This window comes from Cervus elaphus, chromosome X (genome assembly GCF_910594005.1).
Source record: "Cervus elaphus chromosome X, mCerEla1.1, whole genome shotgun sequence".
Lineage (NCBI taxonomy): Eukaryota > Metazoa > Chordata > Mammalia > Artiodactyla > Cervidae > Cervus > Cervus elaphus.
The window spans coordinates 70319976-70333748 of record NC_057848.1 but is presented as its reverse complement, the minus strand read 5'-3'; the positions used below and the strand labels follow the sequence as shown (position 1 = coordinate 70333748).

The 13773-nt window shown below is 43.5% G+C and overlaps 1 protein-coding gene across 8 annotated transcripts in view; it reads right to left on the bottom strand.

The window, feature by feature from the left end:
- AFF2 (AF4/FMR2 family member 2) overlaps positions 1–399 on the bottom strand; it is a 528226-nt gene extending 527827 nt beyond the window's left edge. For 4 of the 8 annotated variants that reach the window (XM_043895846.1, XM_043895848.1, XM_043895850.1 and 1 more), the window contains exon 1: positions 84–399. In XM_043895846.1, coding sequence (XP_043751781.1) covers positions 84–130 — 47 coding nt within the window. In that variant the 5' untranslated portion in view covers positions 131–399. The remainder of the gene's footprint in view (positions 1–83) is intronic. The other 4 variants (XM_043895851.1, XM_043895853.1, XM_043895856.1 and 1 more) reach the window with 2 other exon arrangements.
- Between the last annotated feature and the right edge of the window lie 13374 nt (positions 400–13773).

Genomic DNA, 13773 nt, shown 5'->3' with positions numbered 1-13773 from the left:
CGGCTCCTCTTAACAAAGGCGGAAAGCCCAGCCCCAGCGCGGGGACCCGCGCAGCAAAGGAGAAGGCAAAAAGCAACACCTACCACTGCTGCTCCAGGTCCCAGTCCCTGAAAAAGTCGAATAGATCCATAGCGGCCGGGCGGCGGCGGTGGCGGCGGGCGGGCGTCCGTCCCTGCTCGCGGCGCGTCTGCGTGGCTCTCGGCGCGGCTCGTGCGCTGCTCTGGGCAGTCCCGCTCTCCGGCCCTCCTGCCCGGCTAAAAGTGCCCGGGCCGCATCGGCGGCGAGGGCGGGCGCCGGAGGTGCCGGGTCCTGAGCTTCGGGGCGGCGGCGGCGGCGGCGGCAGCGGGCGGGCAAGTGCCTGACCGCCCGCTCGGGTCTGCTCGGTCCGCGGCTGCCCGCGCGCCCAGCGCCCCGACGCTGCGGCGGCAGGCGCGGCGGGCTCGGGCCGGCGGGGCCGCCCGCCTGGCGGGCTGCGGGCTGGCGGCGGCGGTGGCGGCGGCAGGGGCGGCCGGGGCAGCGGCAGCGGCGCGGCGCGGCGCGGCAGCCGGGGCGGCAGCGTCGGCGGCTGCACAGGCGGCGGCGGCGGCGGCGGCCGCGGCAGCATCACACACTTACACACTCACAGGGGGCGGAGCCTGGACAGCCCGAAGCCGCGACATGGAGCCGGCACGTTATCATCCCCGGATCTGGCAGGGGCTCGCCCCGCCCGTCCGCGCCGACTGGGACCCCCCTCTGTCAAAATCAGCTGGTGGGAGCGGCCGCAGACCTGGGGACTCGCGCCCCGGGGCCCGGGCTGGAGGGGCAGCTGCACCGAGGCGGGCGGGGGCCCGGCGGGGCCAGGAGGCCGGCTTCCGGAAGGACACCCTCTCTCGGAACCCCCACCTACTCCCACCCCTGTGAGTTAAGGTTCGGGACCCGAAAAGAGTGCACAAAGTGACGCGGGGATGGGGGTCCACCCCCCGCTGCGGCGCGCACAGTCCCTGCCCCCGGACACTCCTTGGGGCCCCCGACCACTGGGAGCAAACTTTGGTGGGCCCCAAGCATCCCTCGGCCCCGCAGCGCAGAACCCTTGAGGCCAGGAAGAAGGCGGTCACCTTCACCTTCCCCGGCGCCGCGTGTCTGCACCCAGGCCGGCCAGGCATGCCGCAGTGCCGCCGCGGCCGCACTGCAGGGCGCGGTGCGCACCTAGTAGGTCCGCAAGCTCTGGGCCCTGGATTCTGTAGGCTGCAAGGGTCGGCACGGATGACCACCCTGGGTGATCCTCAGGTTCGCCTTAGGACGCTGGAAACTGGGTGGCACTACCACCTTCTAGGCACAACCACCACGTGCCTTGGGCAGAAGGCGTCAGCACTCCCTGCTCTGGGAGATGGGAAATCCCACAGAGTGTGCCCACTGTCCCACCCTCTGGCTGCCTGTCTCCCTCTGGCCGGAGAGTCTCTCTCCGCGTGCAGCCGCCTCCCTCTCTTCAGCCTCCACTGGTGGTCCAGGACCGGTGGACCCCTTTAGCCAACACCCTTGAGGAAAGCTTTCCGGGCCTCCGATGCCCAAAGCGGCGTCAGAAGGGGCGGAGTCTGACACTTCGGGGAGCAGGAGCACCCGGAGTCCCAGACCTTCCCTACGTCCTTGCGCAGGCAAAATAGTATTGGCACATCATTGAAATCCTAAGGTGAGGACCCTCTAGCAAAGCGGTAGCCTGAGTGCTGACAAGAGCTGGGTGCCAGTTCTGACTCTGATTCTGTCACTGGCTCTGCGTGTGACTCTAGCAAGTCTCTTCTCTGAGCCTCGTTTTGTAAAAGACAGAGACTTGACAGAGCCGCCATCTGGCTCCTGCACCTCCAGCTTTCTCCTTTCTATTTGAATATGCTTCTCTAATATTATCTCATATTCTCAAAATCATCTTAATAATTTCTCTTTACTTTCTTTTTTTTTTTTTCCCCGGAAGAAACTGAGGCTCTGAGACTGGGTAATTTGCACAGGATCTGACATTTCTCCTGAAAGGGGAACCGAGATTATAACGAAGAATCTGGGAAGCCCATTTAGGGAGGGCTGAACTCAGTGGAAGGTGCTACAGCTCCAAGAAGTGGAGGACTTGAGAATCTGAGGTTGAAGGGGCCCAGAGTTCGGTCTCTCTCATATTCTTCGTATGGGAAAAGCACATCACCCACATACACAGACAAGACACTAAGATTCTGCAACTCTGGCATCCGATGATGCTTTGCTTTGTTTATTTATTTTCCATAGGGCCAAGTTCTTAACAAAACTAGTTAACTGACTGCAGATCAACCAATGGGCAGCCAAGGGAAGACTGCATTTCAAATCGCCTTGTCAGTTTGGCTACTTGTAAACTCCTCTAGTCAAAGACCCCAGGGCGAAAGAGCTATTGGTAAAAATGGTGCCAGAGATTTTCAGATTCTCTCTGTGCCTTCTTTACTTGTGGAGTTCCAGTCTTCAGCCTGAGACTGTGAGCCCTTGAGGCAACAGAGACTTCCTTGCTCAGATCCACAGCTCCCAACCTTGATTCCCTTAGTAAATGATCCTCGAATTGGATTTGATTGCTAATAATGATTGTCGCCTGGGCTAATGCTTGATCTGCTTGAAAATCTTTAGAGGAAAACCAGAACATCTACAATTAACATTTAAATGGTGATTATGGTCACTTTGTATCTGATTCACTTTTCTCGCCAGATTATATTGATTGGGGGAATACAGAAAAAAATTATGTGCTAGGTAAATAAATTTTCAAGAGAACTAAAGCTGCTCCTTTAAGAGTTCCAGACCCCTATCTCCCCACTGGTGCACTTTCTTCCCAATCAGCGGGAGGACCAAGCAGAAGCAGAAGGAACCAGCGAGAGGCAGCACTCTGAACAGAAGTGCCTGCGGGAAGGAGAGAAGAGACAAGTGGTGCCGGCTGCCATTTCAAAAAAGGGGCTGGGGCTTTTCCTTCCAGAGATCAAAACCAAGAGGGGAGGCTGCGCTGGGTGGAAGGAGTTCCCACTACCAGCCACCCTCCTGGAACAGGGAGGAAGCTGGGAGAGGCAGCCCTGAAGGGACCAGGCTATCCCTAAGGCCAGCCAGCCAGCCCAAGCCCAGCTCACTGTCTGAACATCTGCTCCTGGGCAGAGGACAAGCTTCACCTTCTCTCTTCCTCCTCCTCTTCTTGCCCATTCTCAACTCTGATGGAGCCAGGAGCCTTAGAACTGGGCTCTTCAGTGAACCTTCAGACAGCCATCCAAGCCCTGTATCCTCCAGCACACCGGCAGGAGGGAAGGGAAAGCAAGTTGCAGGGAGAGCAAAAGCAACAGGAAGTGAAAAGGGGATCTGGAATCAGAGCTCACTGCTGCTGTCACTCTGGCAGCTCTGCCATCTAGTTCCCACGGGTCAGGTTGCTGCCCTCTCATTCCACTCTCTGGGGCATCTGAGCAAAGGTGGAAGGTTCCTGTGGCTCAGGCTGCTGTCCTGGCTTTGCCTGGAAAAGCCCCTCTCTGATCTCACTACACAACTCTCAGCTCAACCCAATATTTCTGCAGTTGTAACCTTTGTAACCTTTGACCCTGCTCTCTGTAGGCTTCTCCCACACTCTCTGTTGGGGCCCCCTCCGCACCTCACCCATCTCCTCCATTCAGAGACCTCCTGGAGGACCACTGGGCCAAGAGCAAGCCATCTTTTCAGAGAGGCCAGAATCAAAACTAAGACTCCATGGCCCAATCTCTTGAGATGTAAAACCAGAAATCATTCTAAGAGGCTTGATTGTATGCAAATGCTGATTCTCAGACTTTCCAAACTGGGATTTTGGACTTGAATTACTTCAAAGGAGTTTAATTTGGAGTCTCCAGGTACTGATGTTCATTTCAAAGAACTGGAACTCCTCCATTCTTATAGTGGGAATAAAGGCACTGTCATTCTGGATCTGGTAGATAGTGTCTACAAATTAAGATTAATTTAAGAAAATTTCTCTGTGAATGTCAGCTCCACGAAATGAACAAACTGACAGCATATGATTCATGTGTCATCCTGTCATACCTCTAATTTCAACTTAAAATATTAAGTATTTGTTTCTGACCTGGTGTGCAGTCAGGCTGAGTTACTTTCTAGGAGAAAATTATGATCAAGGTTACAGCTCATCTGAGGAAGATTGAAAAATTCCATGGGCTCCCTTGGAAAGTATTAACTCCCATTACTGGGGATCTCCCTCTGATAGTACACCATGGTACTGTTCTGAGTTGCAACGGACCAATTCAACTGTGAACGTGGGGCAGTTTCCACACATGATCCACAGTATCCAGAACAATCCTTTATGGAAGGAGCATCTTCTTTTCTAACTTCAGAGAATGTCTGTTCTTGTTTCATGTCAGTGCTTCCAGAACCTGTAAGTTTTATTAGGTCCCATTTGTTTATTTTTCCTTTTATTTCTATTGCCTTGGGAGACTGACCTAAGAAAACACTGGTATGATCTATGTCAGAGAACGGTTTGCTTATATCATCTTCTAGGAGCTTTATGGTGTCACATCTTATATTTAAGTCTTTAAGCCATTTGTAGTTTATTCTGTGTATGGGGTGAGGGAGAAAGACCATATAATTTTATGTCAGTCACTTCTTAACTAGGTTTACAGTACTTGAAGATGATGCTATTCAAATTTTATATGGTGTATTGCTATGATTCCTTGTACATATTGAGCATAACAATAAATAGAGATAACATGGATTGAATCTTTTTGCATATCAGACAGAGTGCTCAGCATTTAACAAACATTATCTCATTTACACCTCACCATAATTCTCTGAGGTAGTCACTAGTATCACACCTATTTTGCAACAGGAAACTGAGGCTCTAAGAGACTCGGCACTTGCCCAGAGTGACAGAGCTCACAAGTGCTGTAGCCATGTGCTGGCCCCAAGTTTATTCCCTGCCTAAGTGCCTGTACTTATCCAAGCTGCCTCCAGTGTCTCCATTCTGTCCGAATGAAGGGTTTCATATCACTTTACCCCAGGGAAAGTAAGCAAGGAAGGAACCATTATCTCTATTTGACAGTTGAGGAAACAAGTGAAGTGACTTTGCCAGGATCACAAGGTGGCAGAGCTGCTGAGGGGGAGGCAGCTGTCATTTAGGCACAAGTTCAGTGCTCGTTCTGTGAACCACATTATTGTTTATGATCCCAAGGCCACTCTAGTGAACACTCTGGGAGTCTGGGACTGCAGTGGCATCAGTTTACTGTTGGATTAAAAAAAAAACTATCGTGGTGCAATTTCCCTGATCTCAACTGTGGCTGAATTAGGGGAAGGCAGTTGGCTGACCCATGCCCTCATAATTAAAGAAAGTCAGTCAGATAGGCAACAGGAAGCAAGAAGATGGTGGAGTAATTCTTGCTTCATCGTTTAAGGAGACTCATATGGGCTTTTTTCCTGGAGATTAGAAATCTAGAGCTAACATACCTCTTCTGTCTACTGTGTGGGTGTGCATGGTAGTGGGCTGGTGGTAGTGATGGGGAATTCTCCTGCTCAAGACTGTGTAGCTGGGGAACTGCAAATCTGTGGCTCTCTCCTAACTTCTCCAAGGTTCCACTCCCTTGTCTATAAATTCAGGGCTTTGGGAATGACTCCAGCTCTGACATTCTAAGGCTCTTTGATTTGAAGTCCCTTTACTCAACCTTCCGTCCATGACCAAAGCAGACTGCTCATTTATAGTGACGAGGGAGGTAAAGTGAAGACTCACCTCCATTACCCAGATCCATCATCTCCATTCCTGATCCAGTGATTGAGACATCTGCTTCCTGCAGCTCGGAGCCCTGTCCCCGGGCTGCCCTTATAAACCCATTCTGCAGCGTGGCTGCCAAGAGTCTCTTCCCAGAGCCCCCTCTGCGGGGTTGAAGGGCTGGATTCCAGAGGAAAGTCAAGCATTCTCCCAGCAGCCAGAAAAGGAACCTAATGTATACAAAAGTGCTTTGTAAACGGTAAAAAGCCCCATATAAGTGCACACTCTCACCATCCCTAGGATTGCTATCTCAGAGCCTTCTCTATCAGCTGAGGTCAGCAGTGTTGAGTGTGCTGGCTGTACTTGTAGGGTTTTCCTTTCTTTTTAGATTTTTATTTCTGCTTGTTTGTCTGGCAAATGGGGACACATGCCATGGGTCCCAGAACCTGGTTAATAAGTTGTAAGTTTTGATGCTGTCAAAACAGTATTAAGAAGTTTAAGCTTCTTTTTACGCACTAATCATTTTTTGGAGGCAGTTCAGGCCACTGATTTTCACAGTGAAACTTTTTAAAGTGATTTTGTTTAAGACTTCCTGTATCTTAGTATCACGTGAACCTGGATTTTCTATTAAGTTGCTAACAACCAAATCATCACTAATGACATTAGAAGAAATTAGAAGATCACCTAAAGTCAACTTTTAGCTGCTTCTGTCTATTTTCATAAAGTAGAATGCACTGATAAGGCCCTCCAGCTTTGAATTATTCTTTTTTCAGCCTTAGTGAGGTATAGTTGACAAAATTTGTATATATTTAAGGTGTACAAGGGGCTTCACTGGTAACTCAGATGGTAAAGAATCTGTCTGCAATGCAGGAGACCTAGGTTCAATCCCTGAGTCAGGAAGATCCCCTGGAGAAGGGAATGGCTACAGTATTCTTGCCTGGAGAATCCCATGGGAAGAGAAGCCTGGAGGGCTATAGTCTATGGGTTGCAAAGAATCTGACATGACTGAGCAACTAAGCATGCAAGGTGTACAAAGTGATGGTTTGATAGGCAAATATATCATGAAATGATAACCACAATCAAGCTACTTAGCACAGTCATCACCTCCCATAGTTGCCATTGAGTGTGTGTGTGTGTGTGTGTATGGTGGGAACACTTAAGATCCACTTTCTTAGCAAATTTCAAGTATACAATACAACATTATTAACTATGGATACCATTAGATCTGTGTATTAGATCTCTGCACATTCCTTCTACATTAGATCCCCAGAACATATTCATCTTATAACTGAAAGTTTCAGAAATGGATCTATAGTACAGTTTGTACAGGTTTTCCCTGGAAGAAGGGAGAGCAGAGGCCTCAGCCTGGGGAACTCTTGCCTAATCACATGACCTCCTGAGAACTGCTGCTTCAAAGAGGTCATGCTGATCCCACCCCTTGTCATATACCCAGACAACACAATAATTCAAAAGGATACATGTACCCCAATATTCATAGCAGCACTATTTACAATAGCCAGAACATGGAAGCAACCTAAATGCCCATTGATGGATGAATGGATAAAGAAGATGTGGTATATGTCTACACTGGGATATTACTCAGCCATAAAAAAAATGAATAATGCCATTTGAAGCATCGTGGATGGACCTAGAGATGATTATACTAAGTAAGTCAGAAGAGAAAGACAAATATCATATAATATTGCTGATGTGTGGAATCATTAAAAAAGGTTACAAATAAACTTATCCACAAAACAGAAATAGAGTTACAGACGTGGAAAACAAACTTACGGTTACTGAGGGATAAGGTAGGTGGGGGTGATAAATTAGGAGATTAGGATTGACATGTACACACTGCTAAATATAAATAGATAACTAATAATGACCTACTGTATAGCACAGGGAACTCTACTCAATGCTCTGTAATGGCCTATATGGAAAAAGAGTCTAAAAAACTATATATAAAACAATATTGTAAATCAACTCTATTCCAATAAAATTTAAGAGAAAACAAACAAATGAGAAAACACAAAGAGGCCATGGTGCCTTTCCACTCGGTGGTTTTTTCACAGCAACTGAGGCAGATCATGGAGAAGAGACCCAGGTTGGCCTGGACCATTGCAGATGCATGGTCGAGAAGGCCCCACTTAGGCTCTTTTTCCCTTAACTTCCAACCGCTTCAATGAATCAGGTGCCTCTGGATCCACTGCCAATGACAACAGGATCTACTGTGAAGCCTCAAGTGCATCTACCTGGGGGTCCACTTTGCTTTGCTCTAAGGGATCTAATTAAAGGATATCTTCCAATCCACAGTATCTTCACAAACTTCTGAGACACTCAGCCAAAAGTGGGACCACACTCCTAATCAAGCTACACTTCAAGGTGTCCCACTTCAGCCTCAGTAGTATTTTCCTTATGTTAACTCTCCACACTTTGTGATTTATTAGATCATGACATTTTCAAAGTTAAATTTAAATTTATCAACAGGATGGTGCCCCCAACATCACCTTTTTCATTTCAGCCAGAGCTTAGTTTTATATACCATGGAATCACAGGCTTTCAGCATGACCAGGAAACTTATTGACTATCTCTAGACCAACAAAAGCCCAGATTGCTCACCAAGATCACGTAGCTAATTATATCAGAGTCAGAACTATAACCAGATCTCCTAAGTCTCAGTTGAATATCTGTCATGCAATCCTGAAATTTTAAAACATTGCAACTAGCACTACTTTTAATTACATCATAAAATAATTGTTGTTTGACCTACTAATTAAGGAAAATCTTGACCTTTGGAAAATACTCAAATTTCTACCTAAGTGTCTGTAAGATAATTATTGATGTTTTGTTTTGGTTTTGGGTGGGATTTTTTTTGAAGAACGATGCTCTCTCTAGTCAATAATCATCAACAAGTGTTCATTAAGCTCTGAAAGTTCCCAAGTTCCATACACACTTTGCCCCATAGCACTGCCTGAAACAAGAAAATGGTAAGTGCTACTTAGAAAAGACATCCAATTCCCCTAATTTAAAGCAGGTCTTCCTGAAATTAATTATACTGGCTCTATTGAGTGTAAGGTGCCAAAGTATCAATTGTTCTCAATTAAGAAGAAAACCAAAAGCAAAGCCACAGTCTCTGGAGAGGGAAATGTTCTGGCTAGACTTCCGTTTTCCATCAATCTTGTCAATAATGTGTTTTATCCAACATGGTACCTTTTACACAGTATATGTGGGTGATAAAAATCTTGCCAGTGTAGGGCCCATACACAGTCTGCTTTCTGTTTCCCTAAATCCATCCTTTCCTTTCCATCAGGATAGAATTTTTCCCTCTCCATTCTGCTTTACCTAATTATGTTTGGGCAAGTGTTTCGCCAAGACCAACTGGCAGTAATATTCTATCTCTGAGGCAGGCAAAACATTGCTTGCTTTTCTTCTCCACCTCAAGTGTATCAGAGACAAAGGTGGTATGTGCGAAGAAAATATTTTCCTTTTTATTTTTACTTCTTTGATCTCATATTCAAGAGCTAGTGAAGGATGCACAAATACAGTTTGGCTCAGAGTATCTGCCTCCAATCTAAAGCAATTATTAGCATGTAATTTTTTTTTTACAGATTTATCAACCTATATTAATAGGCTTCCAAGTAGCCGATTAGAATCTATGCATAGCACTAACAAAAATGTAATTTCTTGAAGTTTGCTGATAAGATGATGATAGAAACTTTCTCTAAGAATTGGGCTTATCATTAACATTTTTTAAGGTTAAAGAGGCATCAGGATGGTTTATAATGACAAGAAGTTCCCAATCTCTAGGAAGCTTGAAGATAACCATAAAACAAGGAACAAACTTCTCATGGTGAGTCCATTAGTCAAAAGACCTGGTGGAATATACAACCTAGGACTTTCTATAAATTAGGAGATGATATATAAAACCTTTCAAAGTTTTTTGAGTTTTCAGGTGCGAAAGAGTGTGCCTCCTAGCAAAACAAAAACTACATAGGTAGAATTCCCCGGCATTTGGAACAATATAAATATGTCCTAAATAAACTTTGATGTATCACATGTCAATATCAATATTGATATATGATATACACAATTTTAGAAATTGCTGACAACCTCACAGAAATGTTTAACTAAAAAATATCCTTATTATAGGACCTCTGTGTCCTGCTTCAAATCCAGTGCTCATTCCTCTCCTTCACATGCTTGTCCAGAAAACTCTCCTGTAATTGACGTCCTCAGAAAGAGTGCTGAGTGACTCCTCCATGTGAGTCTATAGCCCCAAGAAGAAATAGTAATATCATTCATTCGTTATAGTCTGTTTACAAACTATTTGTAGTAATCCAAAAGAAAAGTTTTATTTTGTTTTACTGAAGGCAAAATGTATGTTACCGAAGTATATAAGCACTATGTTTCTGAACCACACAAAAAACAGATACATAGATAGAAGACAAAAAGCAAATATACCAAAAAGCAAACAGTAGTCTCTGTGAGGAGGTGAAAGAGTGACATTTTGGTGATCTTTTTTTCCTCCACATTTCTGTGTTTTCCAAAGTTTTTATAATTCTCCTGTATTACCTTTTAAACTTAAAAAAAACTTACAATAAGCTTTAATATGAAAATTTTAATTATGCTCTAAAATTCAATTCAGTAGGGCCTCCTCAGAATCCCCCAGGGTCAATTTCTATTTTTTGGATATCAAGAATCTGCCTCCTTTTCTCTAAGAGATGGATATTAGGAGATTTCAGGAAGACTCCATCAAAGGAAGTTGAAAGAGGTGGGGGAAACCAGGAACAAAGTCTTTGTTGCTCTTGATTCAAACTGTTGAGTTCCATATATTCATGTACGTGCATGCTAAGTCACTTCAGTCGTGCCTCTTTGTGACCCTATGGATCGTAGCCCACCAGGCTCCTCTGTCCACGGGATTCCCCGGGATATATTGGCATGGGTTGCCATGCCTTCTTCCAAAGAATCTTTCCAAGCCAGGAATCAAACCTACATCTCTTACCTCTACCTGCATTGACAGGCAGGTTCTTTACCACTAGTGCCACCTGGAAAGCCCCCATATATTCATATTAATGTCAAAAACTCAACAAAAATTCCTAAAAGAACCACAGAGCAACTCAAGTCTGCAAACAGAAACTATCAAAGTGCAGGAATTCCAGTCTGCCTATCACACCAAAGGCTTAAGACTGTCCATTACCCCAGGTTATCTCTGTATTTCCTGAGAGGGTAGGTTCAGTTTTCTTTTTAACTTAGTAGGTTTCTTTTTTTTCTTCTGTTTTTCCCATCAGGATGGTAGCTTCAGAAAGGGAGTATTGTTGTCTCTCTTTTTTGGTTTTTTTACTTTTTATTTACAAATGACTTTAGACATACAAAACAATTGTAAAAACATTATGGAAAGCTGCTGTATACCCTTCATTCAACCAGCTTCCCATAATGTCAACATCTTATAAATGATCAAAAACAAGAAATCAAAATTGGTACAATACTAGTAACTAAACTACAGAAATTACCCTGGTGTCACTACTTTTCTCTCAATGTCAAATTTTTTCTGTACAAAAATCCAATCTGAGATCCCACTTTGCATTTAGATATCCTGCAACCTTAATCTCCAATCTATAATGGTTCCTCACTCTTTCCTAGATTTTTGTGACCTTGGTAATCTTAAAGAGTACTGATGACTTATTTGGAGAATGTCCTTCAATTGGCTTCATATTATGTTTTCTCATGATTAGACTGAAGTTATGCATTGCTGCCAAGAATATTACACGAGTAATACTGTACCTTTCTTAGTTCATGATACTGACATATTATCACTATGATCACATATTTAAAATTTCTGCTGGGTTTCCTCCCAATACTGAAGTAACGATTTTTCCCTCTGTAATTAATAAATATCTGAAGGAAGATACTTTCAGACTATGGAAATCATCTGTTTCTCCTCAAATCTTTGCTCACTAATTTTAACACCTAGCAGTGGATTTTGCTGCAACACTTACCACTGTGATGTTATCATGGAGATTTTTATTTCCCTCTTTGCTTCTACACTTATTTTAAAATTGTTTTGCCATACCACACAGCTTACAGGATCTTAGTTCCCCAACTAGGGATTTAATCTGGGGTCCTCAGCTATAAAAGCGCTGAGTCTTAAACCCTGGACAGCCAGGGAATTCATGCTTCTACATTTATGATTTGGCATCATTCTCTAAGGAAGAGCTGCTCCCCATATATGGAATTATTTAGACTCACAGACACGTATTTTATGAGTTATAATCTAACATTATCATAATTTCTTTGGTTTCTCACATTGTTTCACCTTTGGCCATGGAGAGCTCTTCCATTTTTGGAATCTATTTTCCTTCTTATATGCACCATTATTTTTCATTATCACAAGATGTTCCAGGCTTGTCTTGTATTTTCTTTGCTCCAGCTCTGGAGTAAAGCTCTGGAATCAACCATTTCTTTCAGGATCCCTGACTTCTTTTATGGGAGCAAGGTATTTAGAGACCAAGAGACCAGGGTACAGTATCTCTTTTATCACTACTGGGGTATCACTGCACCTTGATCTTCTCTGTAGACAGAGCTAGGAAGCATGCGTGTGTGTGTGTGTGTGTGTGTGTGTGTGTGTGTGTGTGAATTTTCTCTTTTTGTCTTTTTTCCATTATTGGGTTCTTGCATAGTTTGTTCCTCAATTTTTAAGAGTTCTTTATATAATGGCATAAGCCTTTTTGTCCATGGAATACATTGCAAATATTTTTCTCCAAGTTTATCATTTGTCTTTGATTTTGTTTATATTGTTCTTTGCCATGGATTTTTTATTGTATGTAGTCAAGCTAATTGATCTTTTATTTTATTGGTTCTGAATTTTGAGTCATATTTAGAAATGCTGCCATATCCCAAGGCTAAAGAGGTGTTCATCTAATATTTGTCCAGTACTCACATGGTTTCATTTTAATCCCTATCCATTTGGAGTCTGTTTACAATTTTTACATGAGATGAGTATATAATTCATCTTTTTTAAAATGACTTCCCAGTTTTCCCAGAAATACTTAGGAAAAGCTCCAATACTTTGACACCTGATGTGAAGAGCCGACTCATTGGAAAAGACCCTGATGTTGGGAAAGATTGAAGGCAGAAGGAGAAGGGGGCGACAGAGGATGAGATGGTTGGATGGCATAACCAACTTGACTGACATGAGTTTGAGCAAGCTCCGGGAGTTGGTGATGGACAGGGAAGTCTGGCGTGCTGCAGTCCATGGGGTTGCGAATAGTCGGACATGACTAAGGGACTGAACTGAACTGAATCTGATTTAGGTATCTATGCTATACTCACTTCATAAAAGGAGTTACAAAGATTTTCTTCCTTTTCAGCCTCAGGGATGATATACAGCTCATTGGAACAAAAAGATATTTGAAGATTTGGTAGAATTGCCCAGTAAAACCATCTGAGCCTGGTATTTGTTTTTTTGGGTGGTTGGGGGCAGGTGGTCGTAAATCCTTAAAATTTCTCTCTTCCTTCTATTTAAGATTTAAGCTTTTTAAATCCAAAACTTCACTTTCAGTAACCTGAATAAGAAATCATCCATTTTATTTAGTTTTTCAAATGTATTTACATAGGTCTGAAAAGTAATATCTCAGGTTGTATTTAGATTTCTTCCATCTTGTCATTACTTGTTTTGTACAATTTTAATTTCTCCTTTTTTCCTTTAGTTATTGACTTAATTTTGACATTTTTTAAGGAAAAATCTTCAATGATTTTGATTTATTAATTCTACTCTTTTTCTGTTCTATGCCTCATAAATTTGTTTTTAACTTTATTATTTTCTTCCTTGTTTGTTCATTTTTTTGGTTTGCATCTATTGTTTTTCTTTTTTTTTTACTGTAATTTATTATTTTTTTAATTTTTTTATTAGTTGGAGGCTAATTACTTCACAACATTTCAGTGGGTTCTACTTTTTTTAAGGCAAGCAATTTATTTACTGTCTCATTTTTATTGATTAAAGTGTATAGTACAATGAATTATTCTCTGATCACTGTTTTGAATGCATTCTATAGATTCTGACATGTAGCACATTAAATGTAGTTATT